The sequence below is a fragment of the Brassica napus genome, chromosome C9 (assembly GCF_020379485.1).
Source record: "Brassica napus cultivar Da-Ae chromosome C9, Da-Ae, whole genome shotgun sequence".
NCBI lineage: Eukaryota > Viridiplantae > Streptophyta > Magnoliopsida > Brassicales > Brassicaceae > Brassica > Brassica napus.
In genome coordinates, this window is record NC_063452.1 from 4154631 (window position 1) to 4172908 (window position 18278).

Consider the following 18278-nt stretch of genomic DNA (forward strand, 5'->3'; position numbering starts at 1 on the left):
AGAAGATGGAAAGGTGATAAAGAACCTTGTTTCATTTGGTGCGCGCAAGGAGGAATCCAGTGAATCCTCGGATTCAGACGTTGATACATACTCTGAGGATTATCACGTGATGCTCAACAAGTGGTTGAATCTCAAGAATGAGAATTTGAGGTTGCAACACGATCTGGTGCAGAGCCGTGAGCAGTATGATGATCTTGCTGAAGAACTTGCTGCTGTACATGAGAAGAATGAGTCTTTGGAGAAAGAGGTTAGCAAGCTGAGAGAAGTTGCTACTGGTGAACAAGAGAGAGCAAGGATGCTAGAACGTGATTTGGTTGAGAATCGCAAACAGATCATGATGCTCAACAGTGGATCCAAGAACTTGGATAAGATACTCTCGATGGGACAACCAGCCAAGGTGAACTGGGGACTGAGATATCGAGGAGCTGCGAGTACTAAGGAAATACAACAGAAGGGGCTATCACATTTCGTGCATGGGAGCACATCAAAAAGTGGAGCCAGAGAAGCTTGTCAGGAAGTACGTTAGGACGTATGACGGGGAGTAAGGCAGGAAGTTCTACAGCGTGTAGCTGTGAGTAACAAGCCGAAAGTAGTACATAAGTGCAACAACATGAAGGTCAGACAAGAGGTTCTGAAGCATGGTTGTGCAGCTGGTACAAGGAAGGAGACTGACCGGTGCATCAACAACTATGTCAGGCCAAGCAAGAAGCAACATAGGATGTACTGTTGGTTATGTGGGAAGAGCAGGATCATGGCCAAGAAGGTGAACAAGACGTTCACTAAACCCAAGAGAGTTGAAGAGGTGTCCTTAGCCAAGAGTGGCTTACTTGATGAGATCAAGGATGAGACATCAGAAGATGTATGCAGCTCTGGTAGGAGTGATCTTGAGGTTGATTAAGACGAATCAAGTTTGGAGCAAGGACACGAGGTTGTTTGTGGCACAAAGGGGAAGGAGATTGAAGTGCGTCAGGAAGTGGTGCGAGATGATCTTCAGGGGTGTGATAGTGAAATCACTCCAAGACAATAGCAACGAGTGCAGAGGGCACTCGGTGTGGATGGGGAAGGGCTCATGGTCAAGAAGACGACACATGAAGGAAGCCATGTCCTCAACAGAAGCTGGTCGAAGGATAGTTCGACAGGTGCGGCAGGTCGTGATGCATTACTTGTTATTCCGCTCTAGCAGGGGCTGTTTCATGATTATACATGAAGAAACAGACGGGTGGGTCTGTAAGACTTGACATCTAAGCATCTGTTTTAACTTAGTATGCAATCAAGCAGGGGGAGAATGGTGATGTTCTGGTACAGAGAATGCATATCTCATGGGGGTGAAAAGCATGGTGTAGTGCACATCTCGTGGGGGAGAAAAGCACAATTGGTGTGGAAATTTCCAGGCGAGGAACGTGGTTGTAACGTGGTTGCTAAACCAGAAGATTGTTGTGCTTGATCGGCACACAAAGCTAAAAGGGGGAGATTGAAGATGTAAGATGTCCGCCCTGAGGTAGTCGCTGACGTAGTTGTTGAAGCAGACGTCGTGTTGAGTGATGAAGACCATGTGGAGTCAAGGTGCTGAGCTGGAGTCGTGTAGACTTGGAGAGTAAGAGAGTATCTTGGAGATATGGAAAGAGGAATAAACTTAAGGAGCAAGTTTATGACTTAAAGAAAGAGAAATAAGTGCATCCGAAGAAAAGGAAAGTTGCACTTATTGTTATGGAAGATGTCCATACATGTTGCCTTGGAGACTAGGGTTTCAGGAACATGGAGAATAACTATAAGATAGCTATGAGGTCTTCTGTATAGAGACAGAGATACAGAGGCTGATATTATAAAGAGAGATAAGCTCTTGGAAGTGTTCTTGGGTCGTACTGAAGTAGTGGCTGAAGTACTTGACGGGAGAGAAACATAAGTGGGTTGCTTAGGAATCCTTCAGTGTCGTGTGTTAGGGTGTTAACACTAGACGAGTAAAGCTGAATAAACAAGGTCTTGTAATAGATTGTTTAAAGGAGATTCTAATAAAGCTTGAGTGTTTGCTTGTATTGTTTTGTCTCTTGAGTTATCTTCTGCAGTACTATTGTAGTGACATCTTGCACTTACAAGTGGTATCAGAGCGGGGCACCTAAGTTATCAGTGTTATCCTTAAGGTGAAGATGGACACGATTGTTTCTGGGCAGAAGGCGATCATGTTGAATGCGGACCAGTATGGTCATTGGAAGGCTCGCATGAAGCATATGATTCGAGGAATCAATGAAGGTGTGTGGACAGCTGTGGAGATTGGTTAGGAGGAGCCTACCATAGTCACAAGAGATGGGAAGAAGCCTAAGCCAAAAGAGGATTGGTCAGAGGCAGAACGCAATGCATCTAAGTTTAATGCAAAGGCGTTGTCGGTGATTTTTGGAGAGCGGTTGAAGCAGAACAGTTCCAGCTGATTCAGGGGAGTACTTCGGCTAAAGAGGCGTGGGAGATCCTGCTGAATTCGTTTGTAGGAGATGAGAGTGTCAAGAGGACACGTCTAGATCATCTTGGGTCGCAGTTTGAGAATCTCAGGTGGTCTGATAATGATTCTGTGGCGAGCTTTAGTGCCAAACTCAGTGGTATGGCACATGAAGCATTTATACTTGGGAAGAAGTTCTAGGAGAAGAAGCTGGTAAAGAAGTTACTACGTTGTCTTCTTACGAAGTTTGGAGCTCACCAGGCGGTCTTGAATATGACCATAAACACGAATGAGCTCAAGTTTGACAAGCTTGTGGGTATGATGAAGGCAGAAGAGATGGAGACAAACAGTAGTTCAGTCTCTACGACTGGCGGTGCATCAAGGAGTATAGCTCTTGCTGCTGATAAAGATGGAGATAGATCTCCGAATGTCATATAAAGGTTGAGTGTCCCGCCAAAACCGGAAAAATGTATTCTCACCAAAACCGGAAAACACAATTTTCCCGCCAAAACCGGAAAAACGCCTTTTCCCGCCAAAACTAGAAAATGCATTTTCTCGCCAAAACCGGAAAAATGCATTTTCTCGCCAAAACCGGAAGACCCAATTTTCCCGCCAAAACCGGAAAAACGCATTTTCCCGCCAAAACAGAAAAACGCATTTTCTCGCCAAAACTGGAAAAACGCATTTTCCCGTCAAAATCAGAAAAACGCATTTTCCCGTCAATATCGGAAAAATGTATTTTCCTGCCAAAACCGGAAAAAACTATTTTCCCGCCAAAACCGGAAAAATGAATTTTCCCGCCAAAACCGCAAAAATGCTTTTCCCGCCAAAATCGCAAAAAAAACTTTTCTCGTCAAAAACACTTTCCCGCCAAAACCGCAAAACACACTTTTCCCGTCCAAACCGCAAAAATGTATTTTTCCGCCAAACCCATAAAAACGTATTTTTTCGCCAAAACCACAAAAATTCACTTTTCGCCAAAAACACATTTTTTCTCAAAAACCGCAAAAACGTATTTTCCGCCAAAACCGAAAATGCTATTTTTCCGCTGAAACGTAAAAATGTATATTTTAATCATTTTATTAACAAGTCCACCTGGATTCAAATGGAAGTAAAAAAAATGAAAAGTAAACGAACATAGTTGCATTCATATGATTCATCTGGATGCATGGACGAAATGAAAAACGAACAACAACCAGATAGAGTATCTGGATAAGACTTCTAGATGAACTATCTGGATGCATCTTCTAGATGTACAAACGAACATGGACTTAGTTACGTCGGGATTTCTTCAAGTCTATTCACTTGTTTAGCAGAATTAATAGCTTGGAACATATATCTATGTTATTTACGTTTGTTTGAGATTTTCTTTCTAGAAAATATCTTTTTAAATCATATGTTAGCTTTGATATTGATAATCATTGAAATATATAAATATGATATTTTTGTTTTGATATGGGTTGTTTGAGTTTATCTTTTCATTAGTTAATTTAAAATATATTCATATATATATATATATATATGTGTATCAAAGCCAAGAATCATACGTGAACAATAGAAAGTGGAGACGTGGGCAGCTTCTTTGGAAAAAAAAAGGTTAGAGTTTTATCTTTACTATTGTTTATGTTGCTTTTTCCACATAATCATGAATGGTTTTGTGATAAAACTTGCTTGAATTATACGGTTGCGTTGTTCTTCTTGGTTTTCTGTAATGTTTTATGTTTCTTTTAACAATTTGAGTAGATATCTCCTGCACTAAAATGGGAGATCAAGAAGGAAAAATTAAAAATCAATATATTTCTTGGTCGCCCGAAGAAACCAAAACATTGTTGCGCTTGTTGGTCGATGGCGTTAATCAGAATTGGACTGATGCGAGTGGTAAATTCAATAAACTTACCGTGGAACAAAGAATATTGCCGGAGCTAAACAAAATTTGTCGATCTAAGAAAACCTTTTCCCAATACAAAAACAAAACAAAGATTCTGAAGAAAAGACACAAGGGTTTTGTAGATCTTCTTCGTTTTAGTTCACGATTTGGTTGGGATAAGGACACGAAGAAATTTACTGCTCCAAATGAAGTATGGAATGAATACCTTCAGGTAGATAATTTGTTAAAAGTTATGATGCATGATTTGTTTATGCAAATATTTTTGTTTTGTATGATAACAACATTTTTATTCATAACAGGGACACAAGAAAGATACGTATTTACGTGATGATACGTTTGAAGATTTTGAAGACCAGAGAAGGTCTATGGACAAAATATTGCAAAAGGAAATAATATTGTGGGGTTAGGAGATACCACAGATTCTCGTACTTATATAGCAAGAGATAATGATGGTGTTGATGAGAATGATGAATTGATGATGATGCTGATGCTGATGGTGATGACGATGATGGTGAAGAACAAGCTTCATCTTTGAGACGTTCGAATGCGATCGAAAAGCTCCCAGTAAGAAAGAAAGCTAGAACAGACGTATATAATTAATGTGGAGAAAATTTCAGATGAAATAAGTGCTATCACTGGAACTACCAATCAGATTGTCAGTATGATTCAACAAAGGTGGCAAAAGGAAGCCGAAGAGAAAGAAGCTGAGGAAAAAGTTAATAAAGTATGGGGCGTAATTAAAGAAATTCCTGATTTAGAAGGAAATGAACGTTTTGATGCAATGAATTTAGTTCATCGGCTTGGTATGAAAGCTGGATTCATGAGTATGACTAGGGAGGAACGTTTTAGATGGATCAAACGTTCTGTACGTAAGCCATGAAATTTGTGGTTGAATAATTAGGTGCTTTTGATAGTTTTATTGGTGTTAGTTTAGTTTTCTTAATGGCTTTTATGCTTTTTCACGACGGTTTTAGTTTATTAATGGTGAAAATTATTATTAAAATATTTAAGAAAGATCTTACCAAATCCTATCAAATTCCCCTTTTAAATCTCCATCAAAATCTTCGAATTCAACAAAACTCTCTAAATTTCACTACATTTTAAAATCCTCAAAACCTTCCCAAACTCCAGCTCCAATAAGTCCCCCTAAATTTGTTTAGTGAAGTGCTCTAGCAATTTCCAAGTTGTAGGTTCAAGCCTTGAACATTACTATTTTGTTAATAGCTCTCCTGAAATAATTGCTATGGTATTTCTTTTTGAGAAATTAACTAGACTAACTAACATTCATCTAAAAATTACTAGAATAACTCATATTAAATTTTAATTACTAGAATAAAATGAGGTATAAGCAAAAGTACTAAAAGTCCATTACTAACTTGATTAACTACAAAACTGCCACATAAATAAATTAAAAAATTTGGAAAATATATGTTAAGTTTGAAAAAAAAAATCGACAAAAAAAGAAATAGAAACAAACCTTGGTTTTGACGGGTCTCTCTCTCACGACGACATCGACATACGACAGGAACTCCTCCGTCGACAACTCCTCTGTCACAGCCGCCGTCGACAACTCCTCTGTCACAGCCGCCGTCGACAACTTCTCCGTCACAGCCGCCGTCGACACCTCCTCCTCAAGTCGCCATCGTCTTTGATTTGTGTAGGAGATGAATCCCAATTTCAACTGTAAGTGCTAAATCAATTCAATTCCCAGTAGTTATTACACTTTTTTAACATATTATTTGATTGAGATGTTTAATTTCGAAAATCCTAAATCCCAATTTCAACATTCTTTCACTTTGAAATCTCAAGACTTTTTTTTTCTGTAATTAAAGTTTGGTTATGACAGACTGTTGATCGAAGATTGTTCCTAGAGAAGAAAGTAACTTGTTAAGGGCTTTATTTTTCAGGTATGGTTTCTTCTTCGGGTATGAGAAAGTATCGTCGTCGTTTGTATGAGGTTGGGAAAACCCCAGTTCAGAGTAGGAGCATGAACCATAGTTGTTATCTCTCCAACATTCAAACCGTGAGAGAAGAACTTGGGGAAGATGTTTGGTCTGAGTTGAGGGAATCAGCTATTGGAGTTATTGTGAAGCTGAAAGAGCTGCATTATATTTGGTCTGCGAAAGTTGTTCACCATTTCCTTGCCAATCAATTGGCAATCGAGAGCAGTCATGAGATTTGGTCTTTGATAGATGATTCTATGCCATTGCGTTTCTCTTTGTATGAGTTTGGAGAGATTACAGGTCTGAATTGTGATCCTTTCGACAAGCATGACGTTTGGGATGTGGATCATCAAGAGTTTTGGCTGGAGATGAACGTTCGGACATCAGATGGACCTACATTGCAAGAGTTGCAAGCCATATTCCCGATTTGCAGAAACTGGCCTCGAGAGAAGCGAGTGATGATTGGATTGTTGTGTCTGCTATCCATTGGCATATTTGGCATTTCAAGCAACAGCAGAACTCCTTTGCATTTTGCTAAATGGGTGATGGACACTGCAGCTTTCCAGCGATATCCATGGGGCCGTGTTGGATTTAGCAGCCTTGTCGAGTCCATTAAAGTACTCACATATGAAGCAAAGAAGAGTTACACGCTTCACGGCTGTGTTCATGCACTCTTAATATGGATTTATGAGTGTGTCCCTGGTTTAGGAGATATATATGGGAATAGGATTGAGGGAGCTGATGTTCCTCTTCTGTCATGGGGGGGATTTCGTACGCGTATAAACTTCTCAGATTTTTGTGCCCAAGAAAAAGAAAATATCCAAAGGTATAAACACAAGTAGTATTTTTTCCATTTAAATTTTGTGTCTTACTAATCTTGTATATTACTTTGCAGGTTCGTGTGAGGCATATGATTATGAAGCCAGTGGAGGATATATATCCGAAGTGGGACAATGATAAAATATATACTGATCTGGATAACATGATAAAAGACATCTTTAATGGTCAGCTAAATGAGAAGTTTTGGGATGCAATGCCCACTACCAAATGCCAGAAGAGAAAAAATGGTGTTGCCGCATCTGTTGTTCCAAACCAGAGGCCTTCTACTAAGCGAAGAAAAGACAAAGAACCTGCTGATGGAGGTGAAGCATCTGATATGGTATGTACAAAATGTTCTTGTAGTTAGTAATAGAAAAATGTTTTTTTTTATTTTGTTAATAACATGGTTTTGTTTTGTCTATGCATATGAAGGCTGCAGATCACAACGTCGCCATAAGTGGGTTAGCTGACTTGGTTAAAATCCTCACTGCCAAAATAGAAGGCATCGATGGTAGTGTAGCTGACAAGGTTACTAAAGCATTAGATGCTACTATTGACTCTAAGGTGGAAGCACGACTGCGAGTATATGAGTCTGACTTACGGAAGCAGATTGCAAAATTAGAGGCACAAATAAATGATAGTAAAAACAACGCTGATGTGAACATTGCTCCTGATGTCGCCACCTCCAAGGCGTATGAGGATGAGGATGAGGATGATGGTGCTTGTAGCAATGACTTGGTACGATTCTTTATCATTTGTTCTTGTTATTTTTATAAAAAAAATTTTTTTACTAATTATCACCGTCTATTACTCAGTCATGGATTGTTCAGAAGAAGATCAATTCACAAGATGGATTGCCAGTTGATTGTGTTTTGAAGAAGGAGAAAAAAGATAAGAAGACGATGGGTAGCACACAAAATCTTACGAACAAGGAGGTGATAAAGACTGAGAAGAAAGCTGGAATTCCACTAAGAAAGACTGACAATGGGTCATCTTTTTGCAGGAATTCTTCTGGTTCTTTGCTAGCTTCTTCAACCTCTTTTTTTCTTCAGTTTAAACTCTACACAGAGTCTAATGTTTTCGACTTTGTGAAGACACAAAAATCCATGAAATTACCTATCGTTTCTTACTTTCACAGGAGGGGTATCGAGGTTTTCCTTGACCAGGTTACGTTTTGGCAAAACGTATGTTAGCTCCAACTCGTGTTCTGCGAAATCAACTTCGTAATCCTCATATATGATTTTCACAAAATCTTCATATCTTGTTTCCTCGTTAGCTGCAAGTAATTTACTACCTTGATCATTATCCAGTTCAAATAACCATTTTTTTCTTTCAAATTTCCACTTTCCGCAGACAAGAATGATGTGATCCATGTTTCTCCAAGCAATAACGATTGCAACAAGTGTTTAAACTACCATAAAAAGAAACGACTTGAAATGGAAGAAAATAGGGATGAAAGAGATGACGACAACTACAAAATTTTCCCTAATTCTGAGTTTAATTAACCTAAAAACTAAACCGGATTCGGAATTATTAGTAAACCGGGTCGAAATTGAAATTGGTGTACATAAACCCAGATTTTCGTTAATAAATTTGCAGCAACATAAACAAAAAGTCTGCCATCACATAAACAAAAAGTCTGCCACTTCATAAACAAAAAGTCTGTCAACAATTTTGAATCGGCTATATAAATCTGCCTTAAGAAAATAAGTCGATCACAAAAAATAAATCTATCCAGATGAACATAAGTTGACCACATAAATCTACCATTTAAAAATAATCTGCTACCATATTCGATACACATATTCTTAAAATTCTGTTTTCTAATCAAATCTGACAATTAAATCTGCCGTGTGAACAAATCTGATATTTTTGAAAAAGTCTGCCATCACTTTAACGGTAGTTTTTTTTCTACACATATTTTATAAACAGACTTATTAGTCGATAGATTTATTTTTTTGAAAATAAATCTGCCGTCGATTAGATAATAAAGGCATTTTGGTAATGTTTTTTTTTTGTTAGAACTATGTGCAAGGGCAATTTCGACCAAAAAAATATTTTAATAATTTTCAAAAAATATGAGTCATTTTAGTAATAAAACAATTAATTTGTGTCATTTTAGTAAACTTCCCCTTCTTTTTCAACCAAAGTAAAAGCCTAAGTGCAACAGAAATACGTATACTACAAAACCATTTAGCAAATTTAGAGTGGACGATGAGAGAATTGAGAATGTGATGCAATATGACGACTTACGAGTTGTAGCACCGTTTTAAAAGTCATAAAAATGACAGATTGGTGTTGATCTTTAATAATTATTAGGAGACAACTGATGAGATCTATTTCGTAGTAGACAAGGAGATACAATGTATATACTGATATACATAATTTTCAAAAGATAATAAATTTGGAGAAGAATCTTCTAGATGAGTACTGCAGTTGTCGTCTTAATTATTGTGATAAAAGTTTTGTGGTGAGATGTATATTGACGTGTTCAGGGAGGGAAGCAGCCAAAAACGAACTTAAACTCCTCTTAGAAAATTGGGGCAAAACAAATTTGATGGACCACGGAAACGATGAGTGACATGGTAACATAATTCATTGGCCTTTACCTCTTATTTAAAGTCCTCGACCTTACGCAAGTAAAAACAGTTCCCACCTCAATCGTTTTTGTGGATGATGTGAGGTTCGTATTTTCTTTTAAGATGTTTGACACATGAGAGTTTTAAGATGAATACTCTATTTAAAGAAAATAATGTGTGGCTCTGTACAAGTTGGGACACAAATACGAAAATGACATGCATACCAATCAACAACTCTAGATTATGCCAAATAGACAAGTAATATCAATCTTGATTAATTATGATATTATCACATTCTAGTATGCAATATCACTCGACCCGAAATTAAATGATATCGGAGGTGAATGGGTTGACACTGAAGATCACCTTACTGGTAAACTTATGCACTTGCAAATCACTCACCCGACATCATCTTTACAGTTAATAAGCTTAGCAAATTACATTTGTATTTTACTCAAACAAATTTAAAATACAAATTCACGATTTTGCTATGTAGTTTGGAGTTTATGTCAAGAAGATTCTGCGTTTTTCTTGGCTCTTTGCTCATTTCTTGTAAGTAAAAAATCAAGTTATTGCCAAGAACTACACCAAATCTGAGTATCAAAATATTTCCTTTGTCTCTGATGAATTAGTATGACTTTCAATTTTCTGAATGCATTAGGTTTGCCTCTCACTAAGCATACGTACAGCTTTTTTGTTACAACATTGATGCAATACATTGTTTATTACTCAGTCTTTCATGAACGCTTTGAAAGTATTTATCATAGGTTCGAGAACACTATTAGTTGCAAGATTGTGTAAGTTGTTATTATGTGAAAACAAATCCGTAGTTGGTTTATGCTTTTGCTTAGTCTCTACATCATACACCGTTTCGAAGGGTAACAAGCAAGATGTATATTCAGTTATTCACCCTAAATCTTTTTTAACATCAAACGGTCATTGTATTACTCAATCTTGAGTGGTTTTGGGTAATCTTGAATAAAATATTCACTCTAAGGGTATTTCCAATTTCAATTATATTTTTAACTCTAAAATAGAGTTTGAAATAAAAATGATTCAATGGTATTATATTTTTCACTTTATAATAGAGTAAAAAATAAGTTTACTCTATATATAAAGTAATCTATTTATATTTTGTTCATTACTCTAAAATATAATAGCATTGAAGTAGATTACCACTCTATATACAGAGTTATTCTATTTTGAAAAAAATAAAGTGAACCATTGGAGATGGTCTAATTTAAAGAATAGCGTATAGTTTCATTTGTATAGTTTTTACCCTATGTTGAGTCCATTAGTAGTTGTACATTCGTATTTGTATAGTATAAACCAGTTTTAACCTTACTCGTCTGGTTTACGTTTTTGGTTTGCCTTGGTTAGGTCATTTATATAAACCAGCTTAACTGTACGTTTGGTTGATTATTAAAATGAAATTATTTACTCATAAGACCGTTACTCTGTTTATCGACGACGTTAATTATTGACACCAACTAATAACATCTTTGCTATTTAATTCATCATCAAACAGTTCCAGAAATATTAATAATTTTGAGTTGTGCATTGCCTACATTTAACACCATTATTTACTAGGGTGGCCAATATGTCTTATGTTTGTATCTGAACAAAAAATATCGTTTGTTCTTATCAACTTAAACAAGTCAGAAATCAGAGTTGACAATGAATCGTATGGACAACAGAAAATACCAATTTACTGCTTTTTAACTATTTTAAATTAACATGTGGTGCTGCCACTTCCGTCACGACTATAAAAACTGTTAATCCGCTCATCTCAGCTCTCTCATCTCATAAAACATATTGAGTAGTGAGGACTAATTAACAGATATGGATCTGGCTTTTACGCACGTTTGTTTGTGGACGCTACTCGCCTTTGTGGTGACTTGGACAGTGTTCTACGTCAACAACAGGAGGAAAAAGGTGGCGAAGTTAGCAGATGTGGCGACAGAGGTGAGAAGAGACGGTGGTGGTGCTGACGTCATCATCGTCGGAGCTGGTGTTGGAGGTTCAGCTCTCGCCTACGCTCTTGCAAAGGTATGTAAAATAGCGTCGCAGTTTTGTTTCCAAGAATTATATCAGCATCTCACTTTTTAGCCAAGTATATTCTTTTTACAATTTGTGCATGAATGATAATAACAATTTATACACTATATATCTAGCTAATTCAACTCCATATACTTAATATTTTCTCATGTAAATCAAAAATGGTTGAATAGAATTGTTTCTCGGAATAATTTTTCTATCGATTAAAACTTGGTTTAACTATATAGGCTAGTTAATTCAACTACAATATTTTGGGTTGGAATAAACATTCCTATATGTTGAACTTGTCTGAAGGATGGGCGTCGAGTACATGTGATAGAGAGGGACATGAGGGAACCAGTGAGAATGATGGGTGAATTTATGCAACCCGGTGGACGACTCCTGCTTTCTAAGCTTGGTCTTGAAGGTTTGTATCCGCTACAGTACTTTCATCTAAGACATATAGTGTTTTAGTTTCATTACTGAAAATTCGCGTGTTTCTATATCTAGATTGTTTGGAGGGAATAGATGAACAGATAGCCACAGGCTTAGCAGTTTATAAGGACGGACAAAAAGCACTCGTGTCTTTTCCAGAGGACAACGACTTTCCTTATGAACCTACTGGTCGAGCTTTTTTTAATGGCCGTTTTGTCCAGAGACTGCGCCAAAAGGCTTCTTCGCTCCCCAAGTATTTGTCTATACATTCACCACCTTTTTACTACCATGTTAAAAATATCATACTGAAAATGTAAATCAATTCAATCGAACGTGTAACGGTATGAGAATCATGAACCATTTAAGGGACTTATTTGTTTTGAGATGGGAAATATCATGATTTTGATACTATATGAGAATTAGCTAGGCTGACCAAAATAAGTATTTGTATGTAAGTGATAATCGAGTATATTAAAAAAAAACATGAATCCAAATAAGTTAGGTTATAATCCTTGACACAATGTATTTTTTGCTATAAAGTTAAAATTCGAGAAGCTTGGAGTCAATTATTAATTTGGAAATTTGTGATATATTAGGATATCGGTATTGAGAATCCTCTCTTAAGGGGGGCCTATTGGAAATACAATTTGTGTGGAGTTTGAAAATTCTAAGAATTAATAGATTTTTAAAAGTTAAGTAGATTTGATGAATTCTTACCCAAAGTATTGTATAAATTATCATTGATTATTATAGATTTTCATATATACTTTTCTTTCCAAACTTATCTTTCTATTATTTTTTAAAAAAAAAAAATTCTTTCATAAAATAGAACTATTTGAAAATTAAATAATAATTTTGGTTTTTTAATATTTTAATATTTTGATATTTTGATTTGTCTTGTTTGATTTTTTTTTTTAAAGTTTTTAAGATCAACCTATGAATTTTTTCATGATTTTATTTTAATATCAAATAGTTATATTTCATGAAAGATTTTTTTTAAATTGTTATTTTTAATAATTTCTTTTATCTTTAGTTTTCTTTTTACAATTATCTTTGACATGACAATAAAAATGTAAAAAAATCTTGTTGTCTTTGTGTTTTTGTGTTTTTGTTACATAGATTTTGAGAATACTATGACTATACGTGATATTTGTAAAGTTGAGTGTTATGAGTAAAACTAAAGAGAATTTATGTCCCAATAACAAAAGAGTTTGATAGAATTACAAAGTCAATAAAAACTAAACTTTTTGAATAACATAGGATTTCCACATAATTTAAAAGTCCACTAACCAATAACAAATGATTCTAATAAAATTTTAAAAATTCATAAATTAATAACAATGAAATCTCCAAATTTTAAAATTCATTCAAAATTTAACTCCCAATAACCTACCCCCCCCCCCCCCCCCTAAATCTTTCAAAATTAAAAATTTAAGAGATTCTTATAAAAAAACATTTCAAAGCCTATAACATGATTTTTTTTCTTTCAAAACACTCTTATTAAATAGCAATATAATTTGCTAGATATTAAAACTATTGATAATGATGGACTTACACTCTTATAACTATACCTATTGAATTCTTAATGATAAATTGATATTTTGAGGAATGGCTCGAACCAAACTTTAGAAGAAAAGTATTTGTTGGTCTAGAGTTGTTTGATCGCAGCAAAAATATAAATTAGCATTATTTTAAGCTTTTAGCAAATTTTCCTTCTAAATAATTGATTACTAGTCAGTTCCGCTAACTTGAAACTACTACTAAAGTTGACAATCGCAATGATTTTCCTTATACAACAATTACCAATCATTAATTGGCAGTGTACGACTTGAAGAAGGGACTGTAAAATCTTTGATAGAAGAAAAAGGAGTGATCAAAGGAGTGACATACAAGACTAGCGAAGGTGAGGAAACGACTGCATTTGCACCTCTCACTGTGGTATGCGACGGTTGCTATTCAAACCTTCGTCGGTCTGTTAACGACAACAATGTGAGCATACCTTGAATAGACGGAGAATTAATGCTATTCACTTTGATTTAAAACCGTTAGTTAATAAGCATCAATGTGCTATAATTTGATATAGGCGGAGGTTTTGTCGTACCAAGTTAGTTACGTCTCAAAGAATTGTCAGCTCGAAGATCCCGAAAAGTTAAAGTTGATCATGTCTAAACCCTCCTTCACCATGTTATATCAAATAAGCAGCACCGATGTTCGTTGTGCTATGGAGCTTTTTCCCGGCAATATTCCTTCTATTTCAAATGGTGAAATGGCTACTTTTTTGAAAGATACTATGGCTCCTCAGGTATGCATTGGGCGGGTTGAGCTTTGATCAATAAAAGTACTATATAATATATATATATAGTACGTAGACAAGTGATACATACTCACTTTAACATTCGCAAGCGGCCTATTGATTCATGCAGAATATGCATTTAACATTTGCTTACTATTATTTTTCAGGTACCTCCAGAATTCCGAAAGATATTTTTGAAAGGAATTGATGAGGGAGCACAAATAAAAGCGATGCCAACAAAGAGAATGGAAGCTACTTTGAGTGAGAAGCAAGGAGTGATTGTGTTGGGAGATGCATTCAACATGCGTCACCCAGCAGTTGCCTCTGGAATGATGGTTGTATTGTCTGACATTCTCATCCTACGCCGCCTTATCCAGCCATTGCGAAACCTCAGTGATGCAAACAAAATCTCAGAAGTTATTAAGTCATTTTATGTCATCCGAAAGGTGAGCATATGTCACATATTAATCTATGAGCATTCTAAAACCAAATACTATTTAAAGATAATTGTATAGTAACTATCATTTTTATTATTTTAAAGACTAGTTTCTCACCACTAATGAATAATGATGCTCTTGCAACCTCAAAATGTTTAAAAAGAATGCGTGATTTTTTTTTATGGTGAAGCCCATGTCAGCGACGGTAAACACACTAGGAAATGCATTTTCTCAAGTGCTAATTGCATCGACGGACGAAGCAAAAGAAGCGATGCGACAAGGCTGTTTTGATTACCTCTCTAGTGGCGGCTTTCGCACGTCAGGCATGATGGCTCTGCTCGGTGGCATGAACCCTCGCCCACTCTCTCTCATCTTTCATCTATGTGGTATTACTCTATCCTCCATTGGTCAACTGCTCTCTCCATTTCCATCTCCTCTTGGCATTTGGCATAGCCTCAGACTTTTTGGTGTAAGTCATTATCTCCCTCCCTGTGTTATTTATATTATTTTTTCTATGATATATTTTTGTATATAATTTACAATTGAATTTTGACATTTTCTTGTTGTTTATGTGTATCCCTAGTTGTCTATTAAAATGTTGGTTCCTCATCTTAAGGCTGAAGGAGTTAGCCAAATGCTGTCTCCAGCATACGCAGCCGCGTATCGCAAAAGCTATATGGCCGCAACCGCTCTCTAAGAGCACCTGCAACGCAGGATTTAAAATAATCCTTAACTGTTCAAAAATTAATAAAATAATTATGTGGGACCCGTGTTTTTAGGTTTTTGTGTCACCAAAGTTTCAAATAATCTTTGCTTAAGGATTCATTCTTATGCAATATCGTCACTGTTTGTGGGCTTCGAATGATCATCTCTTTTTTTCGGCTTAAAAAAAAAAAATAACAATAAAAAAATTCTAGTTACTATTTCTAAAAATTTATGCACAGGTTCACGGTTGCTGATGCACTTACATACTTGTACCAATATAATCGGTAATACTGAAAGAATACAACAAATAAGAAAATGGTACAATCTGTACCACCCTTTAAGGACACCAATCAGAGCACTGTAATGTGTAGCATGACTCGAACTGTAACCTAATTTCCAGAAACGATATGTTAAAAGAAAGTAAATACATCTCACATCTCACTATAGAACATTATACAAGTCAACTTTCGACTCATATCAATCATTTATCATACAATAATTATGTCCATGTTCTCCCTTAAGCATCGATGATAAGAACCGAGTATGATACTATGACATATTTGGAGCGCTAGTATTTTGTGGTTTTGCATCTGTTAAAATGTGTTGCTGTGTGTTTGTTTACTTCTACTAGTGTATCAACTGGAAAATACCCGTGGGTATATTCTAAATGTATTAAAAAAAAATTGTGATAAATAAAACGACTCTCCATGTGCGGCTTCCATTTGCTTACATGAAGTTTTGTCTTCATGTCCTGAAATAGAGTTAAGTTCCTAAGAGGAGAGAATCTACGAAAATACTAACGACTCAAAATTTGTCACACAATAGTGAATTTTATCTTTAGCGATAATTGTAATATTTTGATGAAATTTTGAAATAATCAATTCACATATATATTATTAATTAGAATCTTATTGTGAAACTGGCATTTATTTTACGTGTTTATCACAATATGTCATTGGATTTATTATTTTGCCTAGAGGCTTTCATTAATGGTATAATTTTCTTTCACAAATTGGTAATATACAATATTATAAGACATTTATTAAAACCATAGAATTAACACACCATCACACAACTTTTTATACCATTATATATATACCACTAACTAATCGTTAATTATAACTATATTAACATCATGATGTCAACCAACGCATTCTACCCTATGTGTGTTCATATGCCACCATCAAACAATTCACTGAAACCATATTCAGTTGGATCGTGTGTTGGACCAAGTTCAAGCAAATCTTAGAGATGAGATAGTGTAAAAAAGCAAAAATAATAATAAAACAATAATGGTCAGTTATTAATAATTAAGGGGAATCTATCTTAAATTAAATATGCCCAAGTTAAAAAATTTGTATACATATAATTTTTTTTTGTCGTCAATGAACATTTGATTTAGGATTGTGAGGCATTGTTACATGTTAGGACTGTGTGAAATTTCAACAAAAACGACTTAAGGGGTACAAAATTGATATTCACGAAACACTTGGACTTTTAGGTAGTGTTTAAGAATATAATATTTTAAATTGAGTTGAATTATAATTGATAAAATAATATAACCGGTTTTTGTAAGGCTACGTTGATGCTTGTCAAGCCACTACTTTAAATTGGGTCCCACTGTAGATGAGAAGACTATCCACGTGTATATTACCTGATCGATAACCACCAGCCTCGCCCTTGGGGAAATATCTTCTCCTCCACTATAAATACGCCACGTCATCTTCTCAACCTTTGTGGCCGTTGGATCTTCCTGAGATGCCAAACTTATACTTTATTTCCACTTTTTACTTTATTCTTCGAGTTTATTGCACATATAGCTTTTTATTGTCCCTTTTATCAACAAAAGAGACAATTTAAATTTGGATGATAATAGCACAAGTTGATGGTTTTGACTGGACGGTAAATATAGAGCAAGCATTTACTCTAAAATTTTTAAATCTAAATATTGCTTTTTAAGCGTCTATCTAGATTTTGTTGATTAAATAAAAAAATTCTAAAATTTACTTTTGAATTTGCAATAGAAATACAATTAACGATAATTTTTTTCATATTTCAATTTTTTTCACTTTTTCATTCACTTTGCATTATTCTAAAGTTTATTAATCATAACCAATATGAGATTTTAAGATCTAAATTTATATTTCTACTTATGCTTATTATAATCAAAACAAAACTGGAAGCTTTGTGAAACTAACATACTGAGATATTAAAAATAAACTAGAAAACCATTAGATAAATTATGCCAAAATAATTATTGACATATATGATAGAAATTCACTTGTATTTTGATTAGTAATAGACTATCACATACAAAAGAGTTCATATTACTTTTTGTATATTATCAAATAAATATTATATTTAGTGTTCAGAATAATTTAGTACAGGACCCTGATCCGCGCGCACCAGCGTGGATATGAATTTTCAGTTTTTAATTATTTATTTTATTAAATGATGTATTTGAAATATTCGTTCATATTATATTCATTAAGTAAATATTTTTTTTTGCATCTTAAACTATCTATTTTTTTACGAATGTGTGATATCATATAAAAAATATAAAAAAATGAGTATAGAGTTAATTAGATAATTTTAAAAATAGAAATTTTTCTTTCGTGTGCGATATCATATAAATAATGATCCGCCCAGTTAACAAAAAACATGATTATTTTATGTGAATTTTTTTTTATTTTGACCATTTCCTAAAAACTATA

At 35.0% G+C, this 18278-nt stretch overlaps 2 protein-coding genes across 3 annotated transcripts; both read left to right on the forward strand.

The window, feature by feature from the left end:
- The first annotated feature begins 6225 nt into the window (after window positions 1–6225).
- On the forward strand, window positions 6226–8271 carry LOC106428420. The gene is made up of 4 exons (XM_013869178.2): window positions 6226–7002; window positions 7155–7418; window positions 7511–7816; window positions 7894–8271. The coding sequence occupies exons 1-4, from the start codon at window positions 6226–6228 to the stop codon at window positions 8269–8271; spliced, it is 1725 nt and encodes a 574-aa protein (XP_013724632.2).
- Window positions 8272–11262: 2991 nt separating this feature from the next.
- LOC106428446 (squalene monooxygenase 1,1-like) lies at window positions 11263–17581 on the forward strand. 2 transcript variants are annotated; one of them, XM_013869198.3, is made up of 9 exons: window positions 11263–11706; window positions 12010–12121; window positions 12205–12382; window positions 13950–14118; window positions 14213–14431; window positions 14590–14868; window positions 15050–15328; window positions 15443–15540; window positions 16087–17581. In XM_013869198.3, the coding sequence occupies exons 1-9, from the start codon at window positions 11500–11502 to the stop codon at window positions 16109–16111; spliced, it is 1566 nt and encodes a 521-aa protein (XP_013724652.2). In that variant the 5' UTR covers window positions 11263–11499; the 3' UTR covers window positions 16112–17581. The 2 variants fall into 2 exon arrangements, with proteins under 2 accessions (XP_013724652.2, XP_048625713.1); XM_048769756.1 differs by having other exon boundaries at window positions 15476–15540.
- The last annotated feature ends 697 nt before the right edge of the window (window positions 17582–18278 follow it).